This window comes from Pristis pectinata, chromosome 8 (genome assembly GCF_009764475.1).
Source record: "Pristis pectinata isolate sPriPec2 chromosome 8, sPriPec2.1.pri, whole genome shotgun sequence".
NCBI classification, from domain to species: Eukaryota; Metazoa; Chordata; class Chondrichthyes; order Rhinopristiformes; family Pristidae; genus Pristis; species Pristis pectinata.
Genome location: NC_067412.1, coordinates 10,312,629 through 10,339,968, shown reverse-complemented (window position 1 = coordinate 10,339,968; position 27,340 = coordinate 10,312,629). Strand labels below are relative to the sequence as shown.

Genomic DNA, 27,340 nt, shown 5'->3' with positions numbered 1-27,340 from the left:
TTAACCATGATATGAACCTACCTGCAATCTCAGCAACCTGTGACATTCATTCCAAGGTCTCTCTGTTTCCTACCATTTACCATGCATTCCCTTGTTTAACCTTCCCAAACGCAATACCTTATATTTCTCTATTCTAAATTCCTTTTGCCACTTTTCTACCCACCTGGACGCTATAGTTTTCTTCCTCGCTATCATTCACAAATTCTTAATCGTGCATCCGCTATTCAAATCTAAATCGTCGATATATGCCATGAAAAGCTAGCAAGGAGTCATGTGGAATTGCATTACAAGCAGCTTCCAAGTTACTAAAATACAATTGACTTTTACTTTTTGCATCTTTCCACTGATCCAATTCTGGATCCAATTTACTATTTTCTCTTGGATCCTGTGAGCTTTTGCTTCTCTGATCATTCTGCCACGTGGAGTTTTGTCAGGCAGCTTGCTGAAATCCTTGTGGACTGTATCAAAATCATCGCCCTCATAAAATTCAATCACATTATTCGGAAACGACCTTCCCTTAGCAACTACATGCTGTACTCGATTAATTTTTCATGACCAGCAACTGAGGAAAATCAAAGACCAATGGAAAATTGCCATTTACAACTAGCAGACTAGAATGCAAGGAGACACATTAAAACTCCCTTGGGACTTTGGTGGTGCTGGACTGGCAGGTTCTCTGGATTAATCGATATTGCACCTATTAATACACCAACACACTTTTCATTCACTTTTTTTAATGCCACACAGTAGTAGGATAAATTTTCCAGTGAACCAGTATCGTTTAAAGGGTGTGTGAGAAACAGGGCCCCAGTGTTTAAAAGGAACGTGGGAATGAGACCCCAGAGAGCTTAAAGGGAATATGGAGAACAAAACCAGAGAACCAGATGTCAAACAATCAGGATTTCAAAAAAATTGGAGAATGGATTATTAGAGTTTTATTGTGGAAGTTATTCTGCAGCAGTACAGATTCTTGGGTAGACTGCGCCTGGCTTCCACACCATGGGAAGGATCTATTGACCATGTGGTGAGAGTAATGTAGGCTTGCCAAAATGATACCTGGCCTCCACGAGACAGTATGTAAGCTAGCGTTCAGGGTAAGGAGAAGGATTATTGATTGATGTTTTTACGATATTAAAGGAATGGATTGGGTAGGTAGAAACTACTTCTGCTTGTTAGGGAATCTCTAGGTAGGGAGAACAGTTTAAAACTAATAGGCAATTCTCCCTTCAGCAAATAATAATTGATGGAAGGTCATTTGATTGTTTTTATTCTGAGACTGACTGGTATTTTGCTAACCAAAGGTATTAGTGGTATGGGGCTCAAATCATATCTGTGAAGTAAGGTCAATTATATGATCCCATTGTATAACAGAACAAGGTTGAGGGCTAAATGCCCTACTAAAATGGTCTTTGGGCACTTTTATCTTAAGAAATCATAGTAACCCATTAAAGCATGTTGCAAGTCATGAGATTAGGAGCTTTGGAGCAAATCGGTTATCTTTAGATTTCACTAACTGAGTCACTGGTGTTTCAAACTTTAAGACGTCTCTGCACTGGAGAATATAGTTTGTGTTAACTGTACAAAGGTACTGCATTTTTTTTGGGAAATCCATCTTATCCATTTTTTCCCAAATAGAAGGGAAATTCAGTCAAATGGAATGGGTGGCCATGATCCATCAGAAGATGCAGGAGGAGCTTTGGAGTTGGCTCAATATTTTATTAACCAAGGACCTGTGAAGGTATGTTCGTAAGTCATTAAACAAAGAACGTGGGAGTTAGGCTTCACCTCGTAGCGGCATGTCTGTCTTGATTTTACAGAACTGATATTTCGTGTTGAAACGGTGTACATATGTCAAAAGCACACACTAATCCAAAACTTACTGGACTTCCGTGGGGCCTACCATCAAAATTGTCTCCCCATGTCTGTATTTATCTGATCCAGCTGCAGAGGCCTATCTTACTGTCCCAAAGCATCCAACACCAGCGGCATGGTCTGAACAAAGACGGGTCCTCCAAGGTGCATTGAATAGCTCTGAAATGTTTCTGTAAGCTTGGATAGCAATGTCATGAACTTTGCTGGCTAAAAAAGTTGTGTGAATAATAGCTTTTAAATATCTCTGGCATTCATACATTTAAAAATCATTAAAATTGAAGTGAATCACTCGGGGAAAAGAAGTTTTTTAATATCAAATGGAACATAAGAATAATTGAAGGTAATTAAAGCATTAAGCTAGGCCAAAGTAATTTTGAGAAATGAATTTAGTTTCCTCTTAGTTTCAGTCCTATGGTCTCAATCAAAATTAATGGGGTGTCAATTGTGCACCAAGTATAACCTGACACTGAGTCTATAAACACAGATTTTCCCCCACATAAAAGCAGTGAACTCTCAGTGAACTTGTGCTCCTTAGCATCTAGCAGTAGAAGGAACTGACAGATTTGCAGTTCCAAATCTGTCAGTATGTCCTGGACTTCCAAGTTTGACAACACGTGCACTGGAGTCCTGGATTTACTCCTGTTTCAAAGTGCCAGTGGTTCCATTTGGAGTACAGGGTATTAGCTGCACTTGTAAACCACAAATGTTCTTAAAAATGCTAAGTTATTGGAGGGGTTAGTAATTTCAAGTAACAGTGAAGAGTGGCAGTGCCTGAAATTGTGACCCAAGCAGTTCCCAAAAATTGTGTAATTTTATAATAGCTGGGAAATTGTTTCTGGTAATTGAGCTTGGCGTTCAGCAATATTTGCAGAGGAGTTTTGAAATGAAGGCTGAAATAATAATACATTTAATGTCTCCACAGAACCCTCCCCCCATCGCCAGGGTTTCTCAGTGTGGCAGCTACTGCAGATAATATCATCAGTGTTCCATTTTATTTGATACAACACAAAAAAGAGGCTCTTTAGAGAGCATGAGGGTGTTATAGATCATCCAAGCGATGTAGAATTTCATATGGGATCTCCATTAGCAGATCTCCTTTGCAAGGAGTCATGACATTGGTTGGCTGGAAAACTTTCTCCACCTGAATTTTTTTTTAACTGACTGTGATTTGCAGTTTATAACAACTTGGGTGACCCCAGCATTTCTCAGTTTTGGCATGATCATCGTCAATGTGCTTCACAGAAATACTTGCTGCTAACATTGTGCTTCAGGTACATGCTCTGTGCCACAAAAATTCTGTATCCAATGGTAATACTGCCCTCCCAATACCTCCCTATGTAGCTGCCTAAAACTGTCACGTTTTTGCTGAGCTCTCTGTTGCTGCATTTGGCAGCAGATGCTGGGAGTCTGAAAGCATTGTTAAGTAAATCTTAGTGAATGTAGTGGATTTGATAAGCTCAAGTTCCATAAAACAACTCCACTGGATAAACAGATGAGGATTTTTTTCTTTGTATGTGTTTCTTTTCAGAGCCCAGTATGTTTGTAGCCTGTCTGTGCATAAGGGATATTACTATTCAGCAAATGCTTTGGTTACAGATAGCAGAGCTGAGCCTGGAGAATTTCCAAGCTAAGCAGCCAGTGGGAGATGATATCACGCCACAGCCTGAAGCCAGAAGTCAGGGGAAAATGTCATCAAACAAGCTGAGCACAAGCTGCAGAAGGATAGACAAATTTCAAGACAGGGCATCCTTATACTGTGGCAAGTTAGTTCATGACATTTATCAATTCTAAAACATTCACACTTCTGTTGCCTTCTACCGGGAACCTCGTGGGCTTTTCTGATCACAGCACATTCAAAGCATAGTACAATATCAAATTGTTTACCCATTTTTTGATTCTCCTACCATATACAGTATGTGTCAATATATCACTGGTGATGGGCAACCAGGGGTCTCAATTCAGCTCAGAGAGGAGGATTTTGGAAAACATGTTTCTGCTAAAACCATTCTCTGGTGACTACACAACTGTCTTCTGATGCTTACAAATAAACATTATGATCATTTTTTTTTACAGAGTGAAAGGAAATGCAAATTTTTAGTACTGGCTACTCACTGGTTAGCTCTCAGAAATGGGCACTTCATTTATTTTGAATAGTTGGCTGTAGTAACATTGCAAACAAGAAAGCCTCATCTTTAAGATTCCTTGTGCAACAATACCAAGAAGTCTACATCTTTAGATTATTGTTTGGCTTGTGCACTCTCAACCCATAGATAAACTGGATATGTTCCATCTTCCTAAGTCCAAAGCTCCTAGATGCAAGTTGCCAAGATCCAAAATTGGCAGTGAAATTGTGCAGAGTTACTATTGGGGTTTAACCAACTAAAGCTGTACTGGAGAGCATTAATAAAATTAGTGAACACTAGAGCACTCGTGAAATTTCTGCTCATTGTCTAACCAGAAACACTACGTTTTAATATATTGATGTAATGTTTTCTGGGGCTTACTGCAAAGAATCCCAACCAAAGGGACTGGTCCATCCTGAGAAGTTCATTTAGTGAGTAAAGCTGCCTAGTCACTACAACAGAATGGCTGCAAATTTTCTTAGTTGTGTATCTAATCTGTTAAACAGGATATCTGATCATTTATCATCAGGCATCTCATCCGGCAGAAATCTTGACTCCAAAGTGATCCTGTTTACTATCGCCCCCCGCCCCCCCATCATCTCCAAGTATAATAATTATTTTGCCATATTTTTTTATAATAACTAATGTGTGCTAGATAAATAGTAAATGTTGACAATCTGCAATTTGTTTTGTTCCTTAGTACTTAATAATTAAAGGTGTTGGTATTAATCTAATGGGAACATTTTATGCTCCCAAAATATAATTAATGATTTTGTATTTTCAATAAAATATCTGCTCAGAATGATATTTATTCATATTTTATTCTGATTTTTGCCTAATTTATATCACAAAGCAATCTTTGAGCAAGAAAGTTTGGGAAGAGGTGTATTGTACATAACATTATTTATATTATACCTTGAAAAAGAACCAAATCACCTTGGTAGCTGCCTATTCATTCTATTTGGTTGATGCTTGTGATGTGTCTGGTTTGTTGATTGACAATATAAAAATATGAGAACAATGAAATCTGAGAAGATTGATACGTGGTCTCAGTATTCAATATGGATGCAATTTTGTTAATGCAAAAGCCTAGAATCTCAAGGCAAACATAGTTTTTCTTCAATAAAAGTCATTATGTTCTCATTACTTTAAGAAATGGCAACATTTATATGAAATGTGTGGTTTTTTTGATCTCTAGTTTGCTAAAACAAATGTGCATAGCTGATCTAAAGGCAGTACTATTAGGCACAAAGAAGGCTATAAAGTTGATGACACACCAAGAAGCATGGCATAAAATTGAATGTGAAACAGACAAGGAGGTAAGGGATATGAATCCATTATTTGTTCTGATTTCTGCCTACAAAGAATACTTAATTCCATCCATAACTCGATAAATGGCCAAGATATGATGGCCCTCTATACAGAACCAAGCAACAGATAAACCCAATAAGAATTACTTTAAACTCTTCTTTGTGAGCCTTCATTCACAGCACTGACGGCATTAACATTCAGTTAGAAGAGGCAGTACAATTTAAATGTTTCATTTTATTAGTTATATTTCTACTGAAAAAGAGATTTTGCATGATTTTTCATAATCATCTTTCCATGGCAATGCACAACAGTCTCACTCAAGTACTGTACTGAGGTCAAACAGGGTTAAAAGGAGAGGGGATAAATAGAGCAAGGCAGGAACTGGAACTGGATGTAGAGTAGGGAGGAAACAGTTGCGGTGTAGATCAGAGTATGGGAGGTGGAGATTGGAGTAGGAGAGGATGGGGACCAGATGACCCAAAAGCAGAGAAGCTAATTAATTGGGATATGTGGGCTGCATTTGGGAAGAGGGAGGTCAGCACCAAACCATCCCAGAGAGGAAGCTGATGAACTCAACAGTAGGAGGGCAAAATAGCAGTCCTTAAGCTGTGGGATGGGAAAAACTTGATTAGAGAAATGCACAATATTTTCCAAGCAAGTAATCTAAAAGGGTTCCAAGCAACTATCCTCAGCCCAGGGGACTGGCACATTCCACTTGGGTAACTGACAAGCCTTCTCAAATGAGCATTTCTTTGAGTGGATGTATGCCTAATTGCCATTCCAGTACATATGACAGATACGATTTATTGGATTGAACCTTGTATCTTGTTTACCATTACCTAATCTTGCCAAGCCCTGCACAGCACACCTACAAATGGAACTGTTATTGCAGGTAAACAGAAATTTTGCCAACTGAAATCTTTAGTGAAAGATTACATTTTATGTAGATTTTCACATTAATGCAGATTGGCATTCATACCAAGCATTGAGGTAGATTGTGATCATAAATGAGTAGATTTTTTTTTAAAGTCCTTGCCAATTAAAGATATAAAGCTGTAGCACTTTGCCTCTGAACATACTTGGAATGTGTTTTCTGCAGGTTATTCAGCAAGCTCAGACCAACATCCCAGCTGCTGCCTTAAGTTTAATTCATTTTACATCTTATGCTGACTATATTGAATGTGATCGACATATGAAAGACAATGTAGGACGACTACATGAAAAGGTATGAATGAAAATAAACACTTGGACTGCAGTACAATAATCAATTAGCATCACTGTATTTGTAGAATTCCTGTGAAATTCCTTTATTTGCATAAACATACCAATGTGAAATCATTGCTGAGAAATAATGAGTCTATTAAATAATTAAAAGGTGTGACTTACTATATTCTACATATTTTCTTTATTCATAAGTCTTCAAATATAAAGAGCCAGATGGTCTTGTCTAGCTATGACCAGCAATATGCTTTCACAATTGGACCTCAAGAGGCCACTCCTGCTTTTAATTATGTTATTAACAGAGGAAGTAGCTGTTAAAGTAATTCTCCTCATCCAGGAGCAGAAAAGGTTCATCAGCTGCTTGCATGATTTTAATAACATTTTTAATAGAAAATTGTACTTGGGATTTACTTGCTCCTAATTGACAGTATGAGCCTCTTTTCAACTTCTCCAGCGATTGTGATGACATTACTCCCACAACATTGTTGGGAAGAGAAGTTCAGGGTACTGATGTGGTGGAGATGATGGAATGCCAAAATGTGGTGTTAATTTGCAGAGATAATGCTGCTACCCCACTGCTTCTCCTGTCTTATTCAGTGATATTTCAAGGAATGCGGATACTGTCAAATGACCTCAGTGCAATGTTATAAACTATACAGTAGATTGTACCTTCTGCATTTACAATGGAAGTGCATACAAAGTCTTTCTCTCAATCACCAGCATACTGTGGCTACAATATACATCAGCTACAAATACTGCTGTAACTTGCTAAGGAAACACACCCCAAACCTAAGACTTCCATCATCTAGAACAACAGGCAACAAGCACATAGGGTGGCAGCAATGCAAGTTCCACTCCCAGTCACACACCATCCTGACTTGAAATTTATTGGCATATCTTCATTGTCACTGAGCTGAAGTATTGAAACTCTTTCCCCTGCAGCTCTGTGGAGAGCACATATATAAGAACATAAGACATCAAAGCAGGAGTTAGCCATATAGCCCATTGAGCTTACGCTACCATTCATTAAAATGCTAAACTGATGACTGGCCTTGTCTCCACTTTCTTGTTCAATCCCAGTTTCCCTTGATTCACATTTTTTTTTAATCCATTTTTGGGATCTGAGCATTGCAGGCAAAGCCAGCGTTTATTGTCCATCCTAATTGCTCTAAAAAGGTGTTGGTGAGTTGCCACCTGGAACTACAAGAGTCATTATGGTGAAGGTACTCCCACAGCACTGTTGATAGAGAGTTAAAGAATATAGATCCAGCAATGAAGAAAGATTGGCGATATTTCAAGTTTAGGATTTATGCAACTTGGGGAACCTGACAGTAGTGGTGCTTCCATGCACTAGCTGCCCTTGTCTTTCCCAGTGGTTGAGATCTAGTGTCTGGGAAATGCTGTCAGAGTAGTTTGGGCAGATAACTGCAATGCATTTTAATGCTTTGGTGCTTGCAGGAACTTGCTGTGTAAAATATGGCTGCTGTGTTGTCTACGTTACAGCAATTAACACATTTCTTGGAATATAAGGTGATTTGGAACATCCAGGGGCTGTAAATCATGTGCATTTGTAGGTCTTTCTTTGCCTTAAAGTACAGTCTTTAGGGCTTGAATGTTTTGGTTGACCTAATATAAAAAAATGTGAAAACACCCCGAAGGCCTGCTTAGGACAAACATAAGTTCTTTATTTCACTGGTAAGAACATGATAAGTAGAAGCACGAGTAGTCCATTCCGCCTCTTGTGGGTGATCTGCCATTCGATAAGGTCATGGTTGATGTTTTACCTCGAAGCTACTCTTGCACTAGCTCCATATCCCTTGATTTCCTTAACATTTAAAGAACAGAACCCACCTTCCCATGGACTTTAAGGAATGACTAATAAATGCTAATTTCACCCATCAAATCCCAAATACTTTGGTTAACGTGTCAACTGGCATTTGTTACGAGATCACTGCTTTACATCAAAGAAATCTCATTGACACGTCTTAACTAGTTTTTATCTTCAAATTTCTCCATAGATGAAACAGAAATTGTCAGAGATGTGTACCGTGTATGCTGGGCCATTCTATAAGGATTTCTGTTTAAAATCTGTTAAAAGAACATTCAGAAATTGTGGTTCCATCAGTTCCTTCAGTGTCACCACAGAAACCTACCAGGTACAAGCAGTAATTACAGCAAGAGTAGTCTCTTATGCTTTAGTAATTCTTGTGATAATTTTAGCCAATATATTAAACTAGAGAGTAACATAATTGTTCGGAATAACTCAAGATGGATTACTTAAACTGTTACTTAAACATTAATCTTCTCTCAGGAAATATAGTTTATAATAGGTGCAATTGCCTGCAATGACAGGTGGCCATGTGCCTTGGAAAAGATCAGAGAGGGCAGTCTTTGACAATATGTTGCATCGTTTGGCTTTTGTTGCTGCAGTCCACTGTTTTGAATGTATTCAATGACTGAGTCTCCACAGTCCTGAAATGAAAAGAATTCCAAAGATTCATCACCTTTTTAATAAAAGAAATCTGTCCTCTGAACTTTGAGACTATGACCCTGTAGTTCTAGATTCTTTAGCCAAGGGACACTCCCTCCCCGTCATCTACCCTATTGAGCCCTCTAAGAATTTTGTATCTTTCACTGGCATACCTGCCATCTTGTGAACAAGTCTGGTAAATCTTCACTACATTTCATCCATAGAAAGTAAAGCCTGATTTAGGTAAGTAGACCGAAATTGTACACAATACTCCAGGTGTGGTCTCACCAATGCCCTATATAATTGTAGTAAGAATCCTTACTAATGTACTCAAATCCTCTTGCAGTAAAGACTAACATAGCATTCACCGTCCTAATTGCCTGCTGCTCCTGCATTGTTAGCTTTGAATGAAGTGTGCAAGGACACCAGGGTCCCTTTAATATTTCCCAGTCTCTCTCCATTTAGAAAATGCTCAGCATTTCTGGGGCTTTTTCTACCAAGTTAGAAAGCTTTCCATCTGCTATGTTGTTAGCCACTCACTTATCTTGTCTACATCCCTTGCAGCCTCTTTGCATCCTCCTAGCAGCTCAGACTTTGTTTCATATCATCTACAAACTTGGAGATCTTACATTTGGTCCCTTCGGCCAAATCATTAACACAGATTATGAGTAGTTGGAGTCTAAGCACTGATCCCTGTGGAACCCTGTGTACCAATCTGAGAAGGACCTGTTGTATTCCTGCTGTTATCTATCAATATTAACCATTTCTCAATCCACACTATATTACACTAACTCCATATGCTCTAACCTTGTTCACCAGCGTCCAGTGCAGGACCTACTGAAAGCCTTCTGAATGACCTTCACCAATTTTTACAGATGCACCATAGAAAGCATCCTACCTGGATGCATCACAGCTTGTTATGGCAACTGCTCCGCCCAAGAAACTGCAGAGAGTTGTGAACACAGCCCAGTCTATCATAAAAATCAGCCTCCCCTCCATTGATTCTGTCTACACTTCCTGCTGTCTCGGGAAAGCAGCCAACATAGTCAAGGACCCCTCCCACCCCAGTCATTCTCTCTTCTCCTTGCTTCCATCAGGCAGAAGATACAAAAGCTTAAGAACTCTTACCACCCAGCTCAAGGTCAGCTTCTATCCCTCTGTTGTAAGACTGTTGAACAGACCTCTTGTATGATGGAGATGAGCGCTTGACCTCACAATCCACCTTGTCATGGCCCTTGCACCTTTTGTTTCTTGCTAGGTTACCCTCGTGTTGTATTTTTTCCTTGTTTATCATTTGGTCATCGTTAGCTGAATTCTGGAATGTTCCCAATCCTCCAGCTTACTGCTTTTTCTGGCAACTTTATAACCATTTCCCATAATATAATATCTTTAATTTCTCCATGGTTGGACCACTTTTCTTGCTTTATTTTTGAGACTTAAAATATTATGTACTTGTTGCTAATTGTGCAAAATTCCTTTTTCATTGTTGCCTGTCCGCTATCATACTTTTTTATTTTGCCAATTTACTGCAGCTGACCTGCCTCTCATTTTCATAATTTTATTTATTTAGATTGAAGATGCTGCTTTCAGATTGATCTACATCACTTTTGAACTTAATTTAAAATTCTGCTGTATATAATAGTCAGTGATTCCTTGGGGCCCCTTTACAACAAGATTATTAATCAACCCTTTTCTAGTAGTATTAGATCTAAAATAACCTTTTCCCCAATCACATCCAGCTGATCTGGGAATCCACATAGTATGTGTCCCAAGAATTCATCTTTCACATTATTAATACTAATTTCATTTCCAAGGAAAGGCATTCCCATCTGAGTCAGGTGTACAAAATCTAGACTGACACTCCAGTCTAGTAGGTGGAGTGCTGTTATTAGGGGTGCCATCTTTCTGATGAAATGTTAAACTAACTTTCATCTCTTGGTCAGTTATTGAATACTTTGCAGTGATAGAGTGGGGAAATTCTGTTGGTCTCTTGGCCAACTTTTGTCCCTCAGCCAATCTTACTGGAAAAAAGATTCATCAAATCCATTTAACTTGATCTGTTTGTAGGACCTTGCTGTTCTCTGCATTAAATTCATTTGCTAAACTGGAACTTGGAACCTACTGAGATCATAAAATGAGCTGGGTAAATAACCATTTTACAGAGTTCAACCAAGAACAAGGGAAATGAAATTATGTGGAAGTGGTTTAAAAGGACTTTCAAGCTGTTCTGTGACTTTTCTCATTCCCTTTGTAGCCTTATGTGCGGATTCAGTATGAGGTGCCTGAAAGTGCACTGATTGCTGTGGAAACATTGAATGGAAGCATTGTGGCTGGATTCCTCATTAAGGTAACAACACTCAATTCTCTTGTGAGCAAAAATTGAAATGTGGTCTAGATTTTTGTACTTAATACACCAATGTTGTCCACTTTTTTTTATTTGAACTTTTATTTATTGTTGCAATGATTAAATTTAATTTATAAATTTAAACTCCATTTGATACCCACATTAGTTAATAAACAATTTCTAAATTATCTTGGGTTACCTTTTTCAATAATTGAGGAGGAGAATGTCAATCACTTTTATAGCAATATATAACACATTGCATGAAAATTAAAACAAAACTGTAGAAGCTGGAAATCTGAGATAAAAATAGAAAATGCTGGCAAAACTCTGCAGACCAGGCAGCATCTGTGGAAAGAGAAACGGTTAATGTTTTAGGTCAAAGACTCTTCATCAGAACTGAGAGAAAGAAAGTTAGACTAAATAGCAGAGAAGGTTGGGGAGGGTAATGGGTGGAACAGAGAGAATGTCCGTAATAGGGTAAAATTATGTAGCCACAAGAGACTGCAGATGCTGAAATCTGGAGCAAAAAACAAACTGCTGGAGGAACTCAGCGGGTCGAGCAGCATCTGTAGAGGCAAAGGGATAATCAACGTTTCGGGTTGAGACCCAGCATCAGGACTATGCAGCCATTGAATGAACAGTTAAGCTCCTTCGTCTATGGAATATGTTGCAAATGTTGTAAAGTCTTGACAATGTTGTATAGTCTGGCTTACTGGAATGTGCTGAGCAAATGAAAGAGAAAGAAGAGGAAGGACTTGCTAGCCTTCAAGTGCTCATCCAGCTACTTGTTAACTGTGTTGAAAGTCTGTCTTTGCTGCTCTTTCAGTCAGCTCTTGGAGTCAAAATTTCTAAATTAAATTTAAACATTGTAACAATAAATAAAAGTTCAAATGAAAAAAAGTGCACAACATTGGTGTATTAAGTACAACAAGAATCTAGACCACATTTCAAGTGCTGCTCTTTGTCCCATCTTCCCAAATGACCATTTCTTTACCTCCACAGATGCTGCTTGACCCAATGAGTTCTTCCAGCGGTTCGTTTTTATTCACCATTCTCTGGATAAGAAAAATGTTTGGTCAACTCCCCCTTAATAATTTTATCATTACAGAACTTGGTGAGTGCTCTAATTCTACAGCTGAAAACTGCCCCATCCAACAGCTCCCATTTATAGACCCCCTTATGGATGTAAAGTTCAACATCGGGAGTTTGGAGCAGTTTTCTGGTGTAGAAGTGGAGCACTCAACCATGAATTCATTGTGCCCAGACTCGTTTGCTACAGAACTCTAAGCCTGCAGACAAGAAAGATTTTCCTTGCCATGTGTTTAAACTTCGATTCAAATTAAGAGCACAGTCCACTCTCCCAAGCAAAGTTCCTAATGATATTAATGCTCAAGACAGTTGATAATTAAAACAGATTTTCTTCTACCTTTTCAGGTTCAAAGACCTGTCAGTGAAAAATCCCTGGATTGTGACACAATCTTAAAGAAACTGGAGAAAGACATCACAAATCAGGCTGTAATTTACGTGGCTGGAATTCAGCAAAGCCTGTCAATGGAAGACCTTACTGAGAAATTTAGCAAATTTGGACACATTGAAGCTGTCATTTCTGTGGATGATAAAAGCGATACAAAGAAAAAAGATTGTTTTATCAGTGAGTAGATCAACAGTTCAAGTATTTTAGAATTCTGTCATAAATAATTTCAATTAAACTGTATATTTGGGAATCACATGCTGATATTTAGAATACTGGATGAGCCATGAAGCTATTTTGTTAGATTAACACCCAAGTGTGTTCATATTCAAAAATGCTATGATGGAGTGACAGAATGTTGGTTTATACCCAGTATTCTCCAAGAGACAGATTCCTTATTCAGTTAAATACCAAGAGCAACCCAAATGAGATTCTGGTTCACCTATTTCTTCCATATGTCCTAACTGCTGGTTCACTGCTGACAGAGGCTTAGCTCACATACTGTGAAAACTGGAAAACTGTGCACACCATGGATAAAACTTTTTTAAAAACTGGCTTGTTGTTTAATTTATAAAATAAAACTTTGTATAAATGGCTATGCTTATATGGAACCAGGGGAATTGCAGGAATTTGGACCACAGATAAATGCAAATCAATCAATTGTGTTGGCAGTAGGCAAAACAAAATCCCTTTAGGTATTTCCACTGTGTTAGGAATCGTGGAAACTAGTAGTTAACTTTTAAGAGTTTAGTTTTTTAGTTTGTAAGGATAAATGCTTGAAGTTATGCTGTGTCTGCTTCTTGGAATCTGAATTGTAATTGAAACCTTGTTTTGCCACTTTCCATGGTTGAGTTAGATAACAAGGATCCAGATTCGCCTGTTGTGTATCTTGGGAACCACCCAGAAATCTTTCGTGTTGGAATTTCTTGAGGAGCTACAATAGTCTTAGAAAAATTATTCTTATCATTATTTTTGATTCATAGATGTAATTAAGAGGTAGTTGGATGAATGCACTTGGCATAAAGTTGCAGAAGGATGTTGTGATAGGATTATACTTGGAGGAATGTTGCAGCACAGAAGGATGTCATTCAGTCCCGACTCCTTGCTGAGCAATCCATTCCTCTGCTATTGGACGAGGAGGAGCAGAAGGGGGCTTGTGTGGATCATAAACATAGCATAATGAGCTAATTTTGTGAAACAAATTCCATGTAATTGCTGAACTATGTGTTTATCTTCCAGAATATGGAAACTCTGAGAGTGCCCTGAAGGCCCAAGCAGCCATGAATGGAACAGAAATGAAGAAAAGTCATCTAAATGTTCAAAGGGCACTCACTCCTTGCCATCTTCAGACCTGGGCTGCTCAGGGATCTTACACTGCTGTGAGCCCCAGGATATCTGACACTCTGCCTCTGAGCAGTCAGTCCTCTGAGAGGAGAAAAGAAAAGCTTTCTCAATGTGTGAGTTTCAGCTGTGCTAATTATAAAATCTTTATAAAGCTGCATTAGGCTGATTGAGAGGAAGGAGTGGGGGGGAGAAAAGTAAATTCTATAAATCTAGAGTGGATAAATTAAACCTATCCACTATTAGTATTAGCATTTCTTTTTGCACTACCTCAGATTGCACTACAATCTTTGCACTATTCTGTCACCTTACAGTCGTCACTGTTGTATTTATTGCACTGTTTACTCTGTGAGCTTCACACGAGCAAGGAATTTCATTGCACCCTGGTGTATATGACAATAATCTAATTTAACATAATACAATCTCCATATCAGCTGATTTTGTTTAAAATATATGGAAATAGAGTACACAAGACTATTATACTATTATACTGGAAAGCTAGAAAGTAGAGGAATCTTTCTACCTTCATTTCTTCTGGTATAAGAAATGCATAATGATAGTAAACAGAATAACGTGATTCAAAACACTTGGGAGAAAAAGCTATAATTTGCTATTAAATTGGCTGTGCAGGGGTTGCAGAGCTGTACTGATAACTTGAGCTCAAAATAAATGTCATATCTTCCTCTTCTGCTGCATTTAACATTACCGGTAGAGCTCTAGAGAAATGTTTAAGGTTAAAGCCTAAACAATGACAGTTATCTGATGATGCTGTTCTGAAGGACTGATCCAGAATAGTAATGGGTAGTGTGGGCTACAAGGGAACAACAGATTGGAGGGAGGCAAGTGTAATTCTGAGTGCTGGCCATGTTAATAAAATACTTTGCATTGAATAGGAGCAAGAAGTGAAAAATGTGATGCGGACTCTAGATCGGCGTGTTGGACGACTCTTCAGAGGAATACCCAGTGACACACTTTGCATCGTCCTGCTGCCTGGAGTAAATAGGTAAAACATACAATAAACATTTTGCAATGCCACTAGTACGGTACAGGCATGGTAGTGTAGCGGTTAGTGTAACACTTTACATCGTCAGCAACCCGGGTTCAATTCTGGCTGCTGTCTGTAAGGAGTTTGTACATTCTCCCCTCGTCTGTCTAGGTTTCCTGCAGGTGCTCTGGTTTCCTCCCACATTCCAAAAACGTACAGGTTAGGAAGTTGTGGGCATGCTGTGTTGGCGCCGGAAGCATGGCAATACTTGCAGGCTTCCCTCACAACACTCCATGCAAAAAAAGATGCATTTCACTGTATGTTTCAATGTACATGTGACTAATAAAGCTATCTTAATTTTTATGTATGCTGTTCCTGAAATTGAGCTGTAGTCTTACATTAGTAAAGGATGCATATTTAAAGCTTATCTAACTTGTTGATATAAAGTCCTGCTGTGTTAGCAGCAATTCACATTCTCATTGTGATCAATAGCAATTAGTTTTGTTTTTAAGTCCTCTTGCTAATACATTACATTTATCTGCCCCAACCCAAGGATGCTGGATAGATTGCAGTGCTGCAATCTTCATCCTACCCAAACCAGCAGAGACAGAAGCCAGGACTTTGTATGTCCCAGTGTGAGATGCTGGAGAATGAATCGAGAGTGAATTGGGGAGAAGCAAGGGAGAATTGCAGGATAAACGAGTGAACATAAGAAGAACATAAGAAAATTGGAGCAGGAGTAGGCCACTCGGTCCCTCGAACCTGTTTCCACATTCAGTATGATCATGGCTGATCTACCTCATCCCCAGTCTCCTCTTCTGTGCCAGTTCCCTATCATCCTCTATTCACTGATCCTTCAAAAATGTATCTAATTCTTCTTTAAGTACCTCCGATAACCTAGCATCCACAACCCCCTAGGGTAGAGAATTCCAGAGATTCTCCCGTTCCTACAAGAAGTTCTTAAGCACCTCAATTTTAAATGACCATCCCCTTTTCTTGTAACCATATCCCCTCATCTGAGATTCTCCCACTAGTGAAAACATCTCAGCGTCAATCCCATTGTGCCCCCTTTGGATCTTGTATGTTTCAGTAAGATCACCCATCATTTTTATAAAATTATAGAATATTACAAACTTATATTTTTTAAAGGACCGTTGTATAGTTTTATTCTAACGTTATTGATTTTTTTTTGTTTAATATAGTGATCACTGCTCAGTGCCTGGACTCTGTCTCCTCCAAATAAAGGAAAATTCTTAAAACCAAGTGTTCAATGGACTTGAGATGCTGCTGCTTTGATACCAATGGACTGACCGTTATTGAATGGTTAAGAAGTGAACATAGTTCCTGGACGACATTCCTTTCATGAATACTGTTGAATTCTGTCAACGGCTGTGACTGAGCCAAGAAAGCTGCTTAAAAGTATTTTATTTTAGAAATTAAACTTTTATAAAGAAATGTTTCAAGTTTGAAAATAATCCAAGGGCATTCGGGTTAAGTTATGGCACCAAGTTTCCTTGGTCAGAAGTCAGAAATTCCAATGGCCCAGAGTCCAGATCTTGCCAATTTTAGGTTATGTTGTGCAGAAAATATTCTATTTGTTGCCAATTTTGACAGTATTTGAACAGGTCTCAGTGCAACTCTCCTCTCCCACTGTGGAGTGCTTTGTCTAATGCCTGTTGCTACATGTTTGTAACATTTCCACAGACATTTGTAGTCTGTGTAGTATTTTACATTGGTATTGTGTTGAATACACAATCTTGTACATTTGCATTTTCTGTTTCATTTTTTGATTTATACATCAACACAAGAATAGTGTATTTGGGAAGAGAAAGAGGTTGTTCAGCTTTAATCCACTCTGGTAAATTGATTTATTATTGTCAATGTGTACCAAGGTACAGTGAAAAACTTCTTACATACCGTTCATACAGATCAATGCATTACAACAGTGCATTAAGGTAGTACAAAGTAAAACAATCTAACCAAACTCCATTTTCAGAATTGGCAGTTTGCTATCCCTTAATCTGCTCATGGATCTAAATACATGGAAAATCTTCAAAGTACTATTCTAACGTGGTGAAGAAGGCTTTGGGCACGCTGGCCTTCATCAGTCAGGGTATTGAGATTAGAAGCTGGGATGTTATGTTGCAGTTGTACAAGATGTTGGTGAGGTTGCATTTGGAGTATTGTGTTCAGTTTTCGTCACTCTGCTATAGAAAAGATGCCATTAAACTGGAAAGAGTGCAGAAAACATTTACCAGGATGTCTTCAGGGCTCGAGGGACTCAGTTATAGAGAGAGGTTGAGCAGGCTTGGACTTTTTCATTGGAGTGTAGGAGAATGAGGAATGATCTTACAGAGGTGTATAAAATCATGAGGGCCATAGACAGGGTGAATACACAGTCTTTTTCCCAAGGTTGGGAAATCAAGAACTAAAGGGCATACATTTAAGGTGAGAGGGGAAAGATTTAGTAGGAACCTGAAGGGCAACATTTTCACCCAGAGAGTGGTCTATATGTGGAATGAGCTGCCAGAGGAAGTGGTTGAGGCAGATACATTAACGACATTTAAAAGGCACTTGGACGGGCACATGGATAGGAAAGGTTTAGAGGGAAATGGGAGTAGCTTAGATGGGCATCTTAGTCAATATGGACTATTTGGGCCAAAGGGCCTGTTTTCGTGCTGTGTGACTCTATGACTCAAGTATATGTTCAGAATATTTAACTATGCATCATCATCTTTAACTGGACTACAGAACTTTGACTTCATCTGATGATAATGAGATCTCTTCACCCAGGCTCTAGCGTGCTGCTTCAGATGCTTACAGGTACACAACCCACAGTTGTATCTTAACAAAGGTGAAAGCTCATCGTCAGGTGTGCCTGGTCTACTCCCAGCATGGTCCTCATCGAAACAAAAACAGAATGCTCAGCAGATCAGGTGGTGACTGTGGGGAGAGAGAGTTGACATTTCTGATCAAGGAACCTTCATTACAACAGGAAAAGTGAGAAGACCAGCATGTTTTAAGTTGAGGAGAAGAAGGTAGAGAGAAAGGGAGATGTCTGTCTGAAGGTGCAGACCAAAGGATTTCATGGTAACAATTACTTTAAGAGATGGCAGATGCAGCAAAATGATACGGAAACAATTTGGAGCATAACAGATTGAAACAGAAAGGTACATCCACACCACGTGAAGGAGGGGAAAAAATGGGTAAAATCGCATTCTTCCAGTTCTGGTGAAAGGCCCTTGACCTGAAATGTTGACTCATTTTCTCTCCCCACTGATGCAGCCTGACCTGCAGAGCTTTTCCACCATTTGTTGTTTTAGTTTTGGATTTCCAGCACTTGTAATTTTTGGCTCCAAATGCCTTGTATTGAACATCTAGCATGGGAGGAATGGAGAAGTGAGGAAGGTGCCAGGCCATGAGGTTAAAAGTGATGCGGAAATAAAGCTCTTGTGCTATTGACGGCCTGCAGCACCTGGTGGATGCTCACTTTACAGCTGCTAGATGCATTCTTAAATCTATCCAACATCACCTGGCCTTGGTGCCACATACAGTAATACACATACATACACTGTCATCATAAAATAATGCTTTGGTGGAGGGACTGGGTGAATGATTAAAAACATACTTAATGATGTAGTTCTTAAGCAATGTCTTCAAGACAGAATGCAGTAGAGGAGCAGAGGCATTACGGAATGAATTTTAGAGCTTGCATCCTTGGCACCTGAAGGTAAGGTGGCTAAAGATGGATCAGTTACATTCAGGAGTCATCAGAAAGTCAGAATTAAAGATGTGCAGTTTTCTTGCAGGGATGCAGGATTTTGCTAAGGTAGGTGGAGTGAAGCCATGGAGAGAGTAGAAAATGATGGGAAATCAAGGAGATGATTAACGAGGAACCAACGTAGGTCAGCGATCACAGGGTTGATTACTGACCTACGTTGAATGATACTTGAACTCACTTCAAGTGTTAGGACTTGGATGATCAGAAATTTATAGAGGCCAGACGGGTGGGTTGGAATAGTAAAGTCTAGAGGTAATAAAGGAATGGAAGAGGGTATCAGCAGTAGATGAATGTCATAGGAGTGAAAATAGGTGGTCTTAGCTGGGGTAAATATATGTATTGGTACTAGTTTATTATTGTCACTTGTACTGAGGTACAGTGAAAAACTTGTCTTGCATACCGTTCGTACAGATCAACTCATTATACAGAGCATTGAGGTAGTACAGGGTAAAAACAATAACAGAATACAGAATAGTGTCACAGCTACAGGGAAGTGCATTGCAGGTAGACATTGCAGGTAACCAGGTCATAACAAGGCAGATTGTGAGGTCAAGAGTCCATCTCATCACCGTGGGATAGAAGCTGTCCTTGAGCTTGGTGATATGTGCCCTCAGGCTCCTGTATCTTCTGCCTGATGGGAGAGGAGAGAAGAGAGAATGACCCAGGTGGGTGGGGTCTTTGATTATGCTGGCTGCCTCACCAAAGTCTGTGTTGTGGTCTGAAGTTCACCTTGAGGGCCTCCCCTCTCCCCAGCTTCATGACCTAACTCCAGAAAGCAACACAAAATGCTTCAAATGTTGACCTACCTAGTTCCTTTGGCAAGCATTTGTGTTGGAAAATGCGGATTTATTATTGCATTCGTGTAACACAAAATATACCTTCGTGAAGTCAGAAGTTTCCAATACAATGTACGAGCTTGCTTTTTTTTACTGATGTTTGAACTAGTGCTAGCTTCTGAAGAAGAAGTAAACAGATACAGGTTAACTCTCTGGTCCAACATTCTGTGATCTGGCAACTCTCGGGGTCTGACATGTTTTGAATCTGGTGCTGTTAGTTTGCAGAGCAGCCACCGAAGTGGCTGCATTATCAAATTATTTTCTGTTTTAAACTTGTTTATATATATACCCCTGCATTATGGCAGTGTGGGTACTGGAAATTTGCCCTTAGTGAATTCACAAATCACTGCCAAATAATTTGAGATTATGGAATAAAAATTTGCTCTTATCGAATTTAAGTGAAAAAAAAATAAGCACACAAAATGTACACAGAACTGAACTAGTTTACCAAGGGCAACAATCGCAGGCACTGGGTTCACAGCGGGAGGCCACTTAAGAGATTTGCTTTGGAAACTGGCAAGGGAGTTCTTTGGGCAATTTCTGAGAACCAGCATTTTCTGTGGTCTGGCACTGATCAGGTCCCAAGGGTGCCTGAGTAGAGAGTTACAACCTATGCAAGGCTTCTGACTACATATGCTGAACCCATTCTGCAAACAGTTACACGAGTCTCGACATTCCACCTCTATGATACCTGTAGGAATGAAACACAAGAAATGAGTGAGCTGAGAGTGGCCCCTCGCACTCCACCTCCACCTAGATATGTCAAGGATTATTCAATAAACATCTGGAAAGAAAGTACATGCATTCCTTTCAGGAACTTAGGGCATTCCAAGCAATTAAATACTTATGAAGAAATGTAGGAAAGATGTCTGCCAATTCTAATGTGGCTAGCTCCTACAAGTAACGGTGAGATAAATGATTAGTTTTATTGGTTGTGGAAGGATAAATATTGGCCTGGGCACAACTAATCTTCCATTAATGTGAGCTGTGGGAATTTTTTAAATGGTCACTTGAGAGGATAGAAATAACTTCCATTTAATTGTTCACCCGACAGAAGGCTCCTCCTACGATGCAGTACTCCCTCACTATAGGTCTTTCATCTATTCCAAAAAGAAATCAACGTTCATATGGACAAACACAGTTCCCACATTATCAGTTGAGGATATATATTCAGCCTTCAACCAGTGAAGATGACAAATTAACAATTGGCTAGATTAGCTGTCCTGATGCATGCCAGGAAGAGATTCCTATAAGAACATTAGAAGTATAAGAGGAGTAGGTTATTTAGCCCGTTAAGTCTGTTCAATTTTTGGGTACAACATGGATCACAACAACTGGTTCCTCCCCCACACCAGTATCATTCCAAAATGTTATGAAATGTCTTTCACTTTGCACCAGGTAGCCTTCATGCAATATTGACATTTCTATAATATAATATAAAAATAATAACCATATATGAATGTATTGTTTGTATTCCTGTTTCTCACATAATTTCTAATCAAATTCATGGAATAAAGATTCCTTCTCAACACAAGGACCCTAAACTTGTGGGAACAAACTCAAAGTAACCAGGCAGCCTTCAGACATATAAAGCATATATTTTCTCATGAAGTGAGTTATGAGCATTCTATTTGTCACACAACTAAGCTTAAAAACTGTGTCTGCATTTGGTTAAGTAATAAATGTTTTCGTCCGTAGTGTGCTGTGAACATTCTCTTTCACACCTGGGAACTTCTCCCTTGACCTGATGTTTGAAAGCCAACTCTTTGTTTTGGTGAGGTTAATGTTCCCAGATTGGAAATGGTTATGAGTTTGAATAAACAGCTTTCCCTCTCCTACATTTTTAATTCAAAAACCCTGCAAATTTTTTCAGTCAACATCGTGAAGACCAAAGCTGCCCTGTCCAACACTTGCCCAGAAAATTTACACTTCAGGGATTGATTCCATTTCCTTTTCTGCAAATTAAACCTGATTAAACCAGATTAGATTAGTTTATTGTCATATACACCAGGGTGCAATGAAATTCCTTGCTCATGTGAAGCTCATAGAGTAAACAGTACACATGGTAATAATAAAAACAACAATAAATGCAGCAACGAGTGCAAAAGAACAGTGGTGCAAAGATTGCAGTGCAAGCTGAAGTAGTGCAAAAAGAAATGCTAAAGTAACAATAACAGAATAAGCAAGAGAGGTAGAATTAAGAGTCTGAGAACATAGCAGCACCACTGGGAAGGGGATGTGAAAGAGGTGTTTGGTTCAGAAGTCTGATAACAGTGGGGAAGAAGCTGTTCTTAAGTCTGGTCATCTGGACTTTCAAGCTCCTGTATCTTCTCCCAGAAGGTAGAGGAGAGAAAAGGGAATGGTCAGGGTGGCAGGTATCCTTGAAGATACTATTAGCTTTCTTGAAGCAACAGCACTGTGAAGATGGACAGGATGGAAGGAAGTGACGAGCCTGTGATGGACTGGGCACTATTTGCCACTCCCAAACTGAACCTAGTTTGGAATCCCATGATTTAACCCAAAACCATTGCTCTTTTCCAATCCTGGAACCACCCCACACCCCTGTCTCACCATAATGTTGCTGAAAACCTCTATCGATGTAAGGCCACTATAGAACTGGACACCCATTCTAGGCTCTGGTGGAGTTGTAAGGCATTTTAGCTGTTACTTAAGATCAGCAAGTTCTGATGGAATGCAAGATCCCATGACAGTACTTGAAAAACAGAATATATTTCTGTTAATCAAGTCCATGATTCTTTTGTCATCCAATACAATCAAAATCAGAATAAGGGAACATATTACACTGGGCTCCTGCTGTACACGTCAAGTACCTTTTTTTCCCTACAGCCCTGTGTCAGTTGGTGACATTTTTGCCTTTAAGTCAGACTGTTGTGGGTTTTCTAGCCCTGCTGAAGAGAACTGAGCATAAAAATTTTGGTTCACTCTCCTGTGGAAGGCTGGCAGAGTGCCACACTGTTGGAGATATGGTCTTTCAGGTAAGACATTAAACCAAGCTCTACTCTTTCAGGTGAACATAAATGCCAATGGCACGATTTCAGCAGCAAGCATAATGTTATCACTGTCAACCTGGCCAATATTCATCCCTCAATCAAAACCCTTAGGAAATAATAATATGATTGAGCAGAGTCAAACTTGGATTTACAACAGGGAAATCATGTTTTGCTAACAGAGTTCTTTAAGATGTCTGGAAGAGTTGATGAGGTGGAACCCATGTGTGTGATATATTTGGATTTTCAGAAGGGTTTTTGGTAAAGTCCCAAATGAGGTTTGAGTGCATGGAACTGGTGTTAATGTTCCAGCATGGACTGAGACTTGGTTATCAGGTAGAAAACAAAGAGTATGAATAACTGGATTTTCAGATTTGACACTCTGTGATTAGTGGGGCATTAAAAGGATCTGTCCTCATGGCCCAGCTATTCACAATCTGCACTAATCTGGTTGAGGAGATCAACTGTAACATTTCTATGTTTGCTGGTGGTAACAAAAGTAAGCGGGAAGGTGAGTGGTGACGAAGATGCATAGAGGTTTCAAGAACATTCAAACAACCTAGACAAGTGGACAAAAACATGGTAGATGGAGTAGAATGTGGAAAAATGTGAGGTTTTCCACGTTGGTAGGAAAAGGTACAAATACTGAGTATTTAAATGGTGAGTGGTTGGGAAATATTGATCTTCAAATGGACCTCTACATCTTTGCACACATGTCACAGTGATACAGCACAGAAACAAACCCTTCTGTCCATCATGACTATCCCAACCATCATGCCCATCTATACTAATCCCACTTAACAGCACTTGGTCCGTAGCCTACTATGCCTTGGCAATTCAAGTTCCATCCAGGTGTTTCCTAAACGTTGTAAGACTGCCTTCCTTCACCTTCTCCAGCGGTCTGTTCCAGATCGCAACCACCCACTAGGTGAAAAAAAATTCTTTGTCAGATCCCCTTTAAACCTTCTAGTCTTCCCTTTAAATCTATGTTTTTTGGTCTTAGACACCTCTGACATGGGGAAAAGTTTCTTGCATTTCATAACATTGTATACTCTATCAGGTTCTCCCTCAGCCTCCTTTGATCCACAGAAAACAAGCCCAATCTATTTAGTCTCTCCTCATGACTGAAACATTTCATCCCAGTCTCCTCTGTACCTCTCCAATGCAATCATGCCCTTCCTAAAGTACAGTGACCAGAATTCTGCAGCTGTGGCCTATCCAACATTTTATAAAGTTGTATCAAGACCTCCCTGAACTTTTATTCTATACCCCAGCTAAGGAAGGCAAGCATCCCGTGTGCCTTCTTTACTGCCCCATGTATCAGTGCTGCCACCTTCAGGGATCTTTGGATTTGTACATCAAAGTTCCTTTGTTCCTCAATATTCCTTAGCTACCAATCATGGTATATGTCCTAGAAAAACATGTCCTAGAGTCCTGAAGAAGGGTCCTGACCTGAAACGTTGACCACCTGCTTTTCTCCATGGATGCTGCCTGGCCTACTGAGTTCCTCCAGCATCATCGTGTTTTTCATGGTATATGTCCTACCCTTATTTGACTGCCACCCCCCCCCCACCCCCACCAAATGCATCAGGATTTCAATCTCCTTTTCCAAGGGGAGGATATGCTTGCTACCGAATAATAACATTACAGTAGCACAGGCAATAAACCAAGAAATATCTGATGCATGTAAGAATGGAATGGCAGTTGTCATGGGAGACTTTAACTTACACATAGATTGGGCGAATCAAGTTGGTCGAGGCAGTCTTGAGGAGAACTTCATAGAATGCATCCGTGATAGCTTTCTTGATCAGCTTGTTAGTGAACCTACAAGGGAAATTGCCTTCTTAGATCTGGTCCTGTGCAGTAGAGGCTACCTCATGAAGTATATTTAAGATAAGATTTCTTTATTAGTCACATGTACATCGAAACACATTGAAATGCATCTTTGCATAGAATGTTCTGGGGGCAGCCCAGTTTGATACAGTTTGATAGATTTTTGCATAGTAGGGGAATTAAGGGTTATGGGGAACAGGCAGGTAGGTGGATCTGAGTCCATGGCCAGATCAGCCATGATCTTACTGAATGGCAGAGAAGGCTTGAAGGGCCCGATGGCCTACTCCTGCTCCTGTTTCTTATGTTCTATACTGGGAATGTAGCATTAAGGAAAGAAATTGAGTAGATAAGGTCTCTTCTTTAGAGTTTTGAAAAACGAGGTGTGACCTCATTTGAAACACACAAAATTCTTTGAGGGCTTGACAGAGCAGATGTATAGAGAATTCGTTCTCTGGCTAATGTGTCTTGAACCTGAAATCACAGTCTCAAAATAAGGGGAAGGCCACTCAGGATTGAAATGAGCAGAAATTCCTTCACTCAGAGGGGGTGAATCTTTGGAATTCTCTCCTCCCAATGACTGGATTCTCATTCTGGATCCGGGGCTTCATATCCACAGATCACTGAAAGTCGCCTCACAGGTGGATAGGGTAGTTAAGAAAGCTTATGGGATGTTAGATTTCATAAGTTGGGGGATCGAGTTTAAGAGCCGTGAAGTGATGATGCAGCTTTACAAAACTCTGGTTAGGCCACACTTAGAGTACTGTGTCCAGTTCTGGTCGCCTCATTATAGGAAGGATGTGGAGGCGTTGGAAAGGGTGCAGAGGAGATTTACCAGGATGCTGCCTGGATTAGAGAGTATGGATTATGAGGAGAGACTAAAGGAGCTAGGGCTGTTCTCATTGGAGAGAAGGAGGATGAGGGGAGACATGATAGAGGTATACAAGATATTGAGAGGAATAGATAGAGTGGACCAGCCAGCGCCTCTTTCCCAGGGCACCAATGCTTTAAGGTAATGGGTGGGAAGTTCAAGGGAGATGTCAGAGGGAGGTTTTTCACCCAGAGAGTGGTTGGTGCATGGAATGCGCTGCCTGGGGTGGTGGTGGAGGCTGATACATTGGACAAGTTCAAGAGATTGTTAGATAAGCATATGGAGGAATTTAAGATAGAGGGATATGTGGGAGGAGGGGGTTAGATAGTCTTAGGTGTGGTCTGAAGGGCGGCACAACATGGTGGGCCGAAGGGCCTGTATTGTGCTGTATCGTTCTATGATTCTATGGTTCATTCATTGACTGCATTCAAAACAGAGGTCAAGAGGTCTCTGGACATTAAAGTCATCAAGAGATATGGAGATATGGCAGGAAACTAGTGTTGTGGCAGAACATTAGCCATGAACTTGTTGAATGGCGAAGCAGGCTTGAGATGCCAAGGGGCATAATTCTTTCATTCTAATTCTTATGTTCTCAAAAGTTTTATATTTTGTACAAAAATGTTTCCTACCTTGGTAAAATGACTATACTTCAAAAACTACTATTTATCTGTAGTCTGGGATTATAAAAATAGTACATAAATGCAGAATCTTTCATTTCCTTTTAACTGACACTGCACTTAAATCTAATTTGATGCATACGAAAGATAGACTCTTGGCATCCGGCAGAAGATACAGGAGCCTGAGGACATATACCACCAGGCTCAAGGACAGCTTCTATTCCACTGTGATAAGAGTATAGAACGGTTCCCTTATATGATGAGATGGACTCTTGACCTCACAATCTACCTTGTTACGATCTGGCTACTTGCAATGCACTTCCCTGTAGCTGTGACACTTTACTCTGTATTCTCTTATTGTTTTTTCCCTGTACCACCTCAATGCACTGTGTAATGAATTGATCTGTACGATCGGTATGCAAGACAAGTTTTTCACTGTACATCGGTACAAGTGACAATGATAAACCAATACCAACACTTTGAGTCAACTCTTGAGGAAAAATGATGTGCGGTCTGCAGGGGTGAATGGCCTTCTCCTGTTCTGCCTTGTAGTTGATGTTGATGGTTGGATGAGGTGTGGGATGTGATATGCATTAAGTATTGGGCTTGTTGTTGTGCCAAAAGTAGAACTAAAGCTTTAGTTACCGCATTTAAGAGATAGGATAAGCAAGATGTGTTTAGATACGTGCGAATATTCTTCACTGTAGCTCCCATGCGCATGCCCACAGTTCAATGTATAAATTTATACCCTGGAGGTTACGTCGAGCATTGCTCTCTGGAAAGAAGTTGAACACCATATTTTTTTGTAGCGCAGGCGCGGTGGCCAAGTGGTAAGGCGTCGGTCTCGTAAACCGAAGATCGCGGGTTCGAACCCCGTCCGTGCCTAAGGACACAAAAGCGATTATTTTAAAACCCGGCAAAGCCAACCAGCTTCTGCCCTCTGAACGTGAGTCCCCAGGTCTCAACATACAGGCATCTACCCATTTATTAATGCATTGTAAGGTAGCCTACATCTGTTGAGAGTTTGAATTAATTTCTGCGACGTTTCCACCGTGTAGGGTGAAATTGATTTTAGACTGCCTCAACACGTCCCATAGCAGTTTATGGACTGTTGCGAAGTGCGGACCTTGTTGTAATATTCCGCAATTTTCATTCCACAAGTTAATAAAGCAAACCAACTATTTCTTAATTGGCAATTAATGTTCAAAACCAATTAGACAAGCTAAAAAATTCTATTAATCATTTCTGCCAAGTAAAGA

At 39.7% G+C, this 27,340-nt stretch overlaps 1 protein-coding gene and 1 non-coding gene across 2 annotated transcripts in view; both read left to right on the top strand.

Moving 5' to 3' along the window:
* The window catches only part of LOC127573579 (RNA exonuclease 5-like), a 45,227-nt gene extending 28,320 nt beyond the window's left edge, over nt 1-16,907 (top strand). The window contains exons 11-20 of the mRNA XM_052021938.1: nt 1,636-1,738; nt 3,469-3,635; nt 5,194-5,314; nt 6,406-6,531; nt 8,546-8,683; nt 11,252-11,344; nt 12,776-12,992; nt 14,052-14,269; nt 15,047-15,156; nt 16,341-16,907. Coding sequence (XP_051877898.1) covers nt 1,636-1,738; nt 3,469-3,635; nt 5,194-5,314; nt 6,406-6,531; nt 8,546-8,683; nt 11,252-11,344; nt 12,776-12,992; nt 14,052-14,269; nt 15,047-15,156; nt 16,341-16,395 — 1,348 coding nt within the window. The 3' untranslated portion in view covers nt 16,396-16,907. The remainder of the gene's footprint in view (nt 1-1,635; nt 1,739-3,468; nt 3,636-5,193; nt 5,315-6,405; nt 6,532-8,545; nt 8,684-11,251; nt 11,345-12,775; nt 12,993-14,051; nt 14,270-15,046; nt 15,157-16,340) is intronic.
* A 9,987-nt stretch (nt 16,908-26,894) lies between these two features.
* Nucleotides 26,895-26,966, top strand: trnat-cgu (transfer RNA threonine (anticodon CGU)). The gene has a single exon. It is a non-coding gene; the product is annotated as a tRNA-Thr (tRNA).
* The last annotated feature ends 374 nt before the right edge of the window (nt 26,967-27,340 follow it).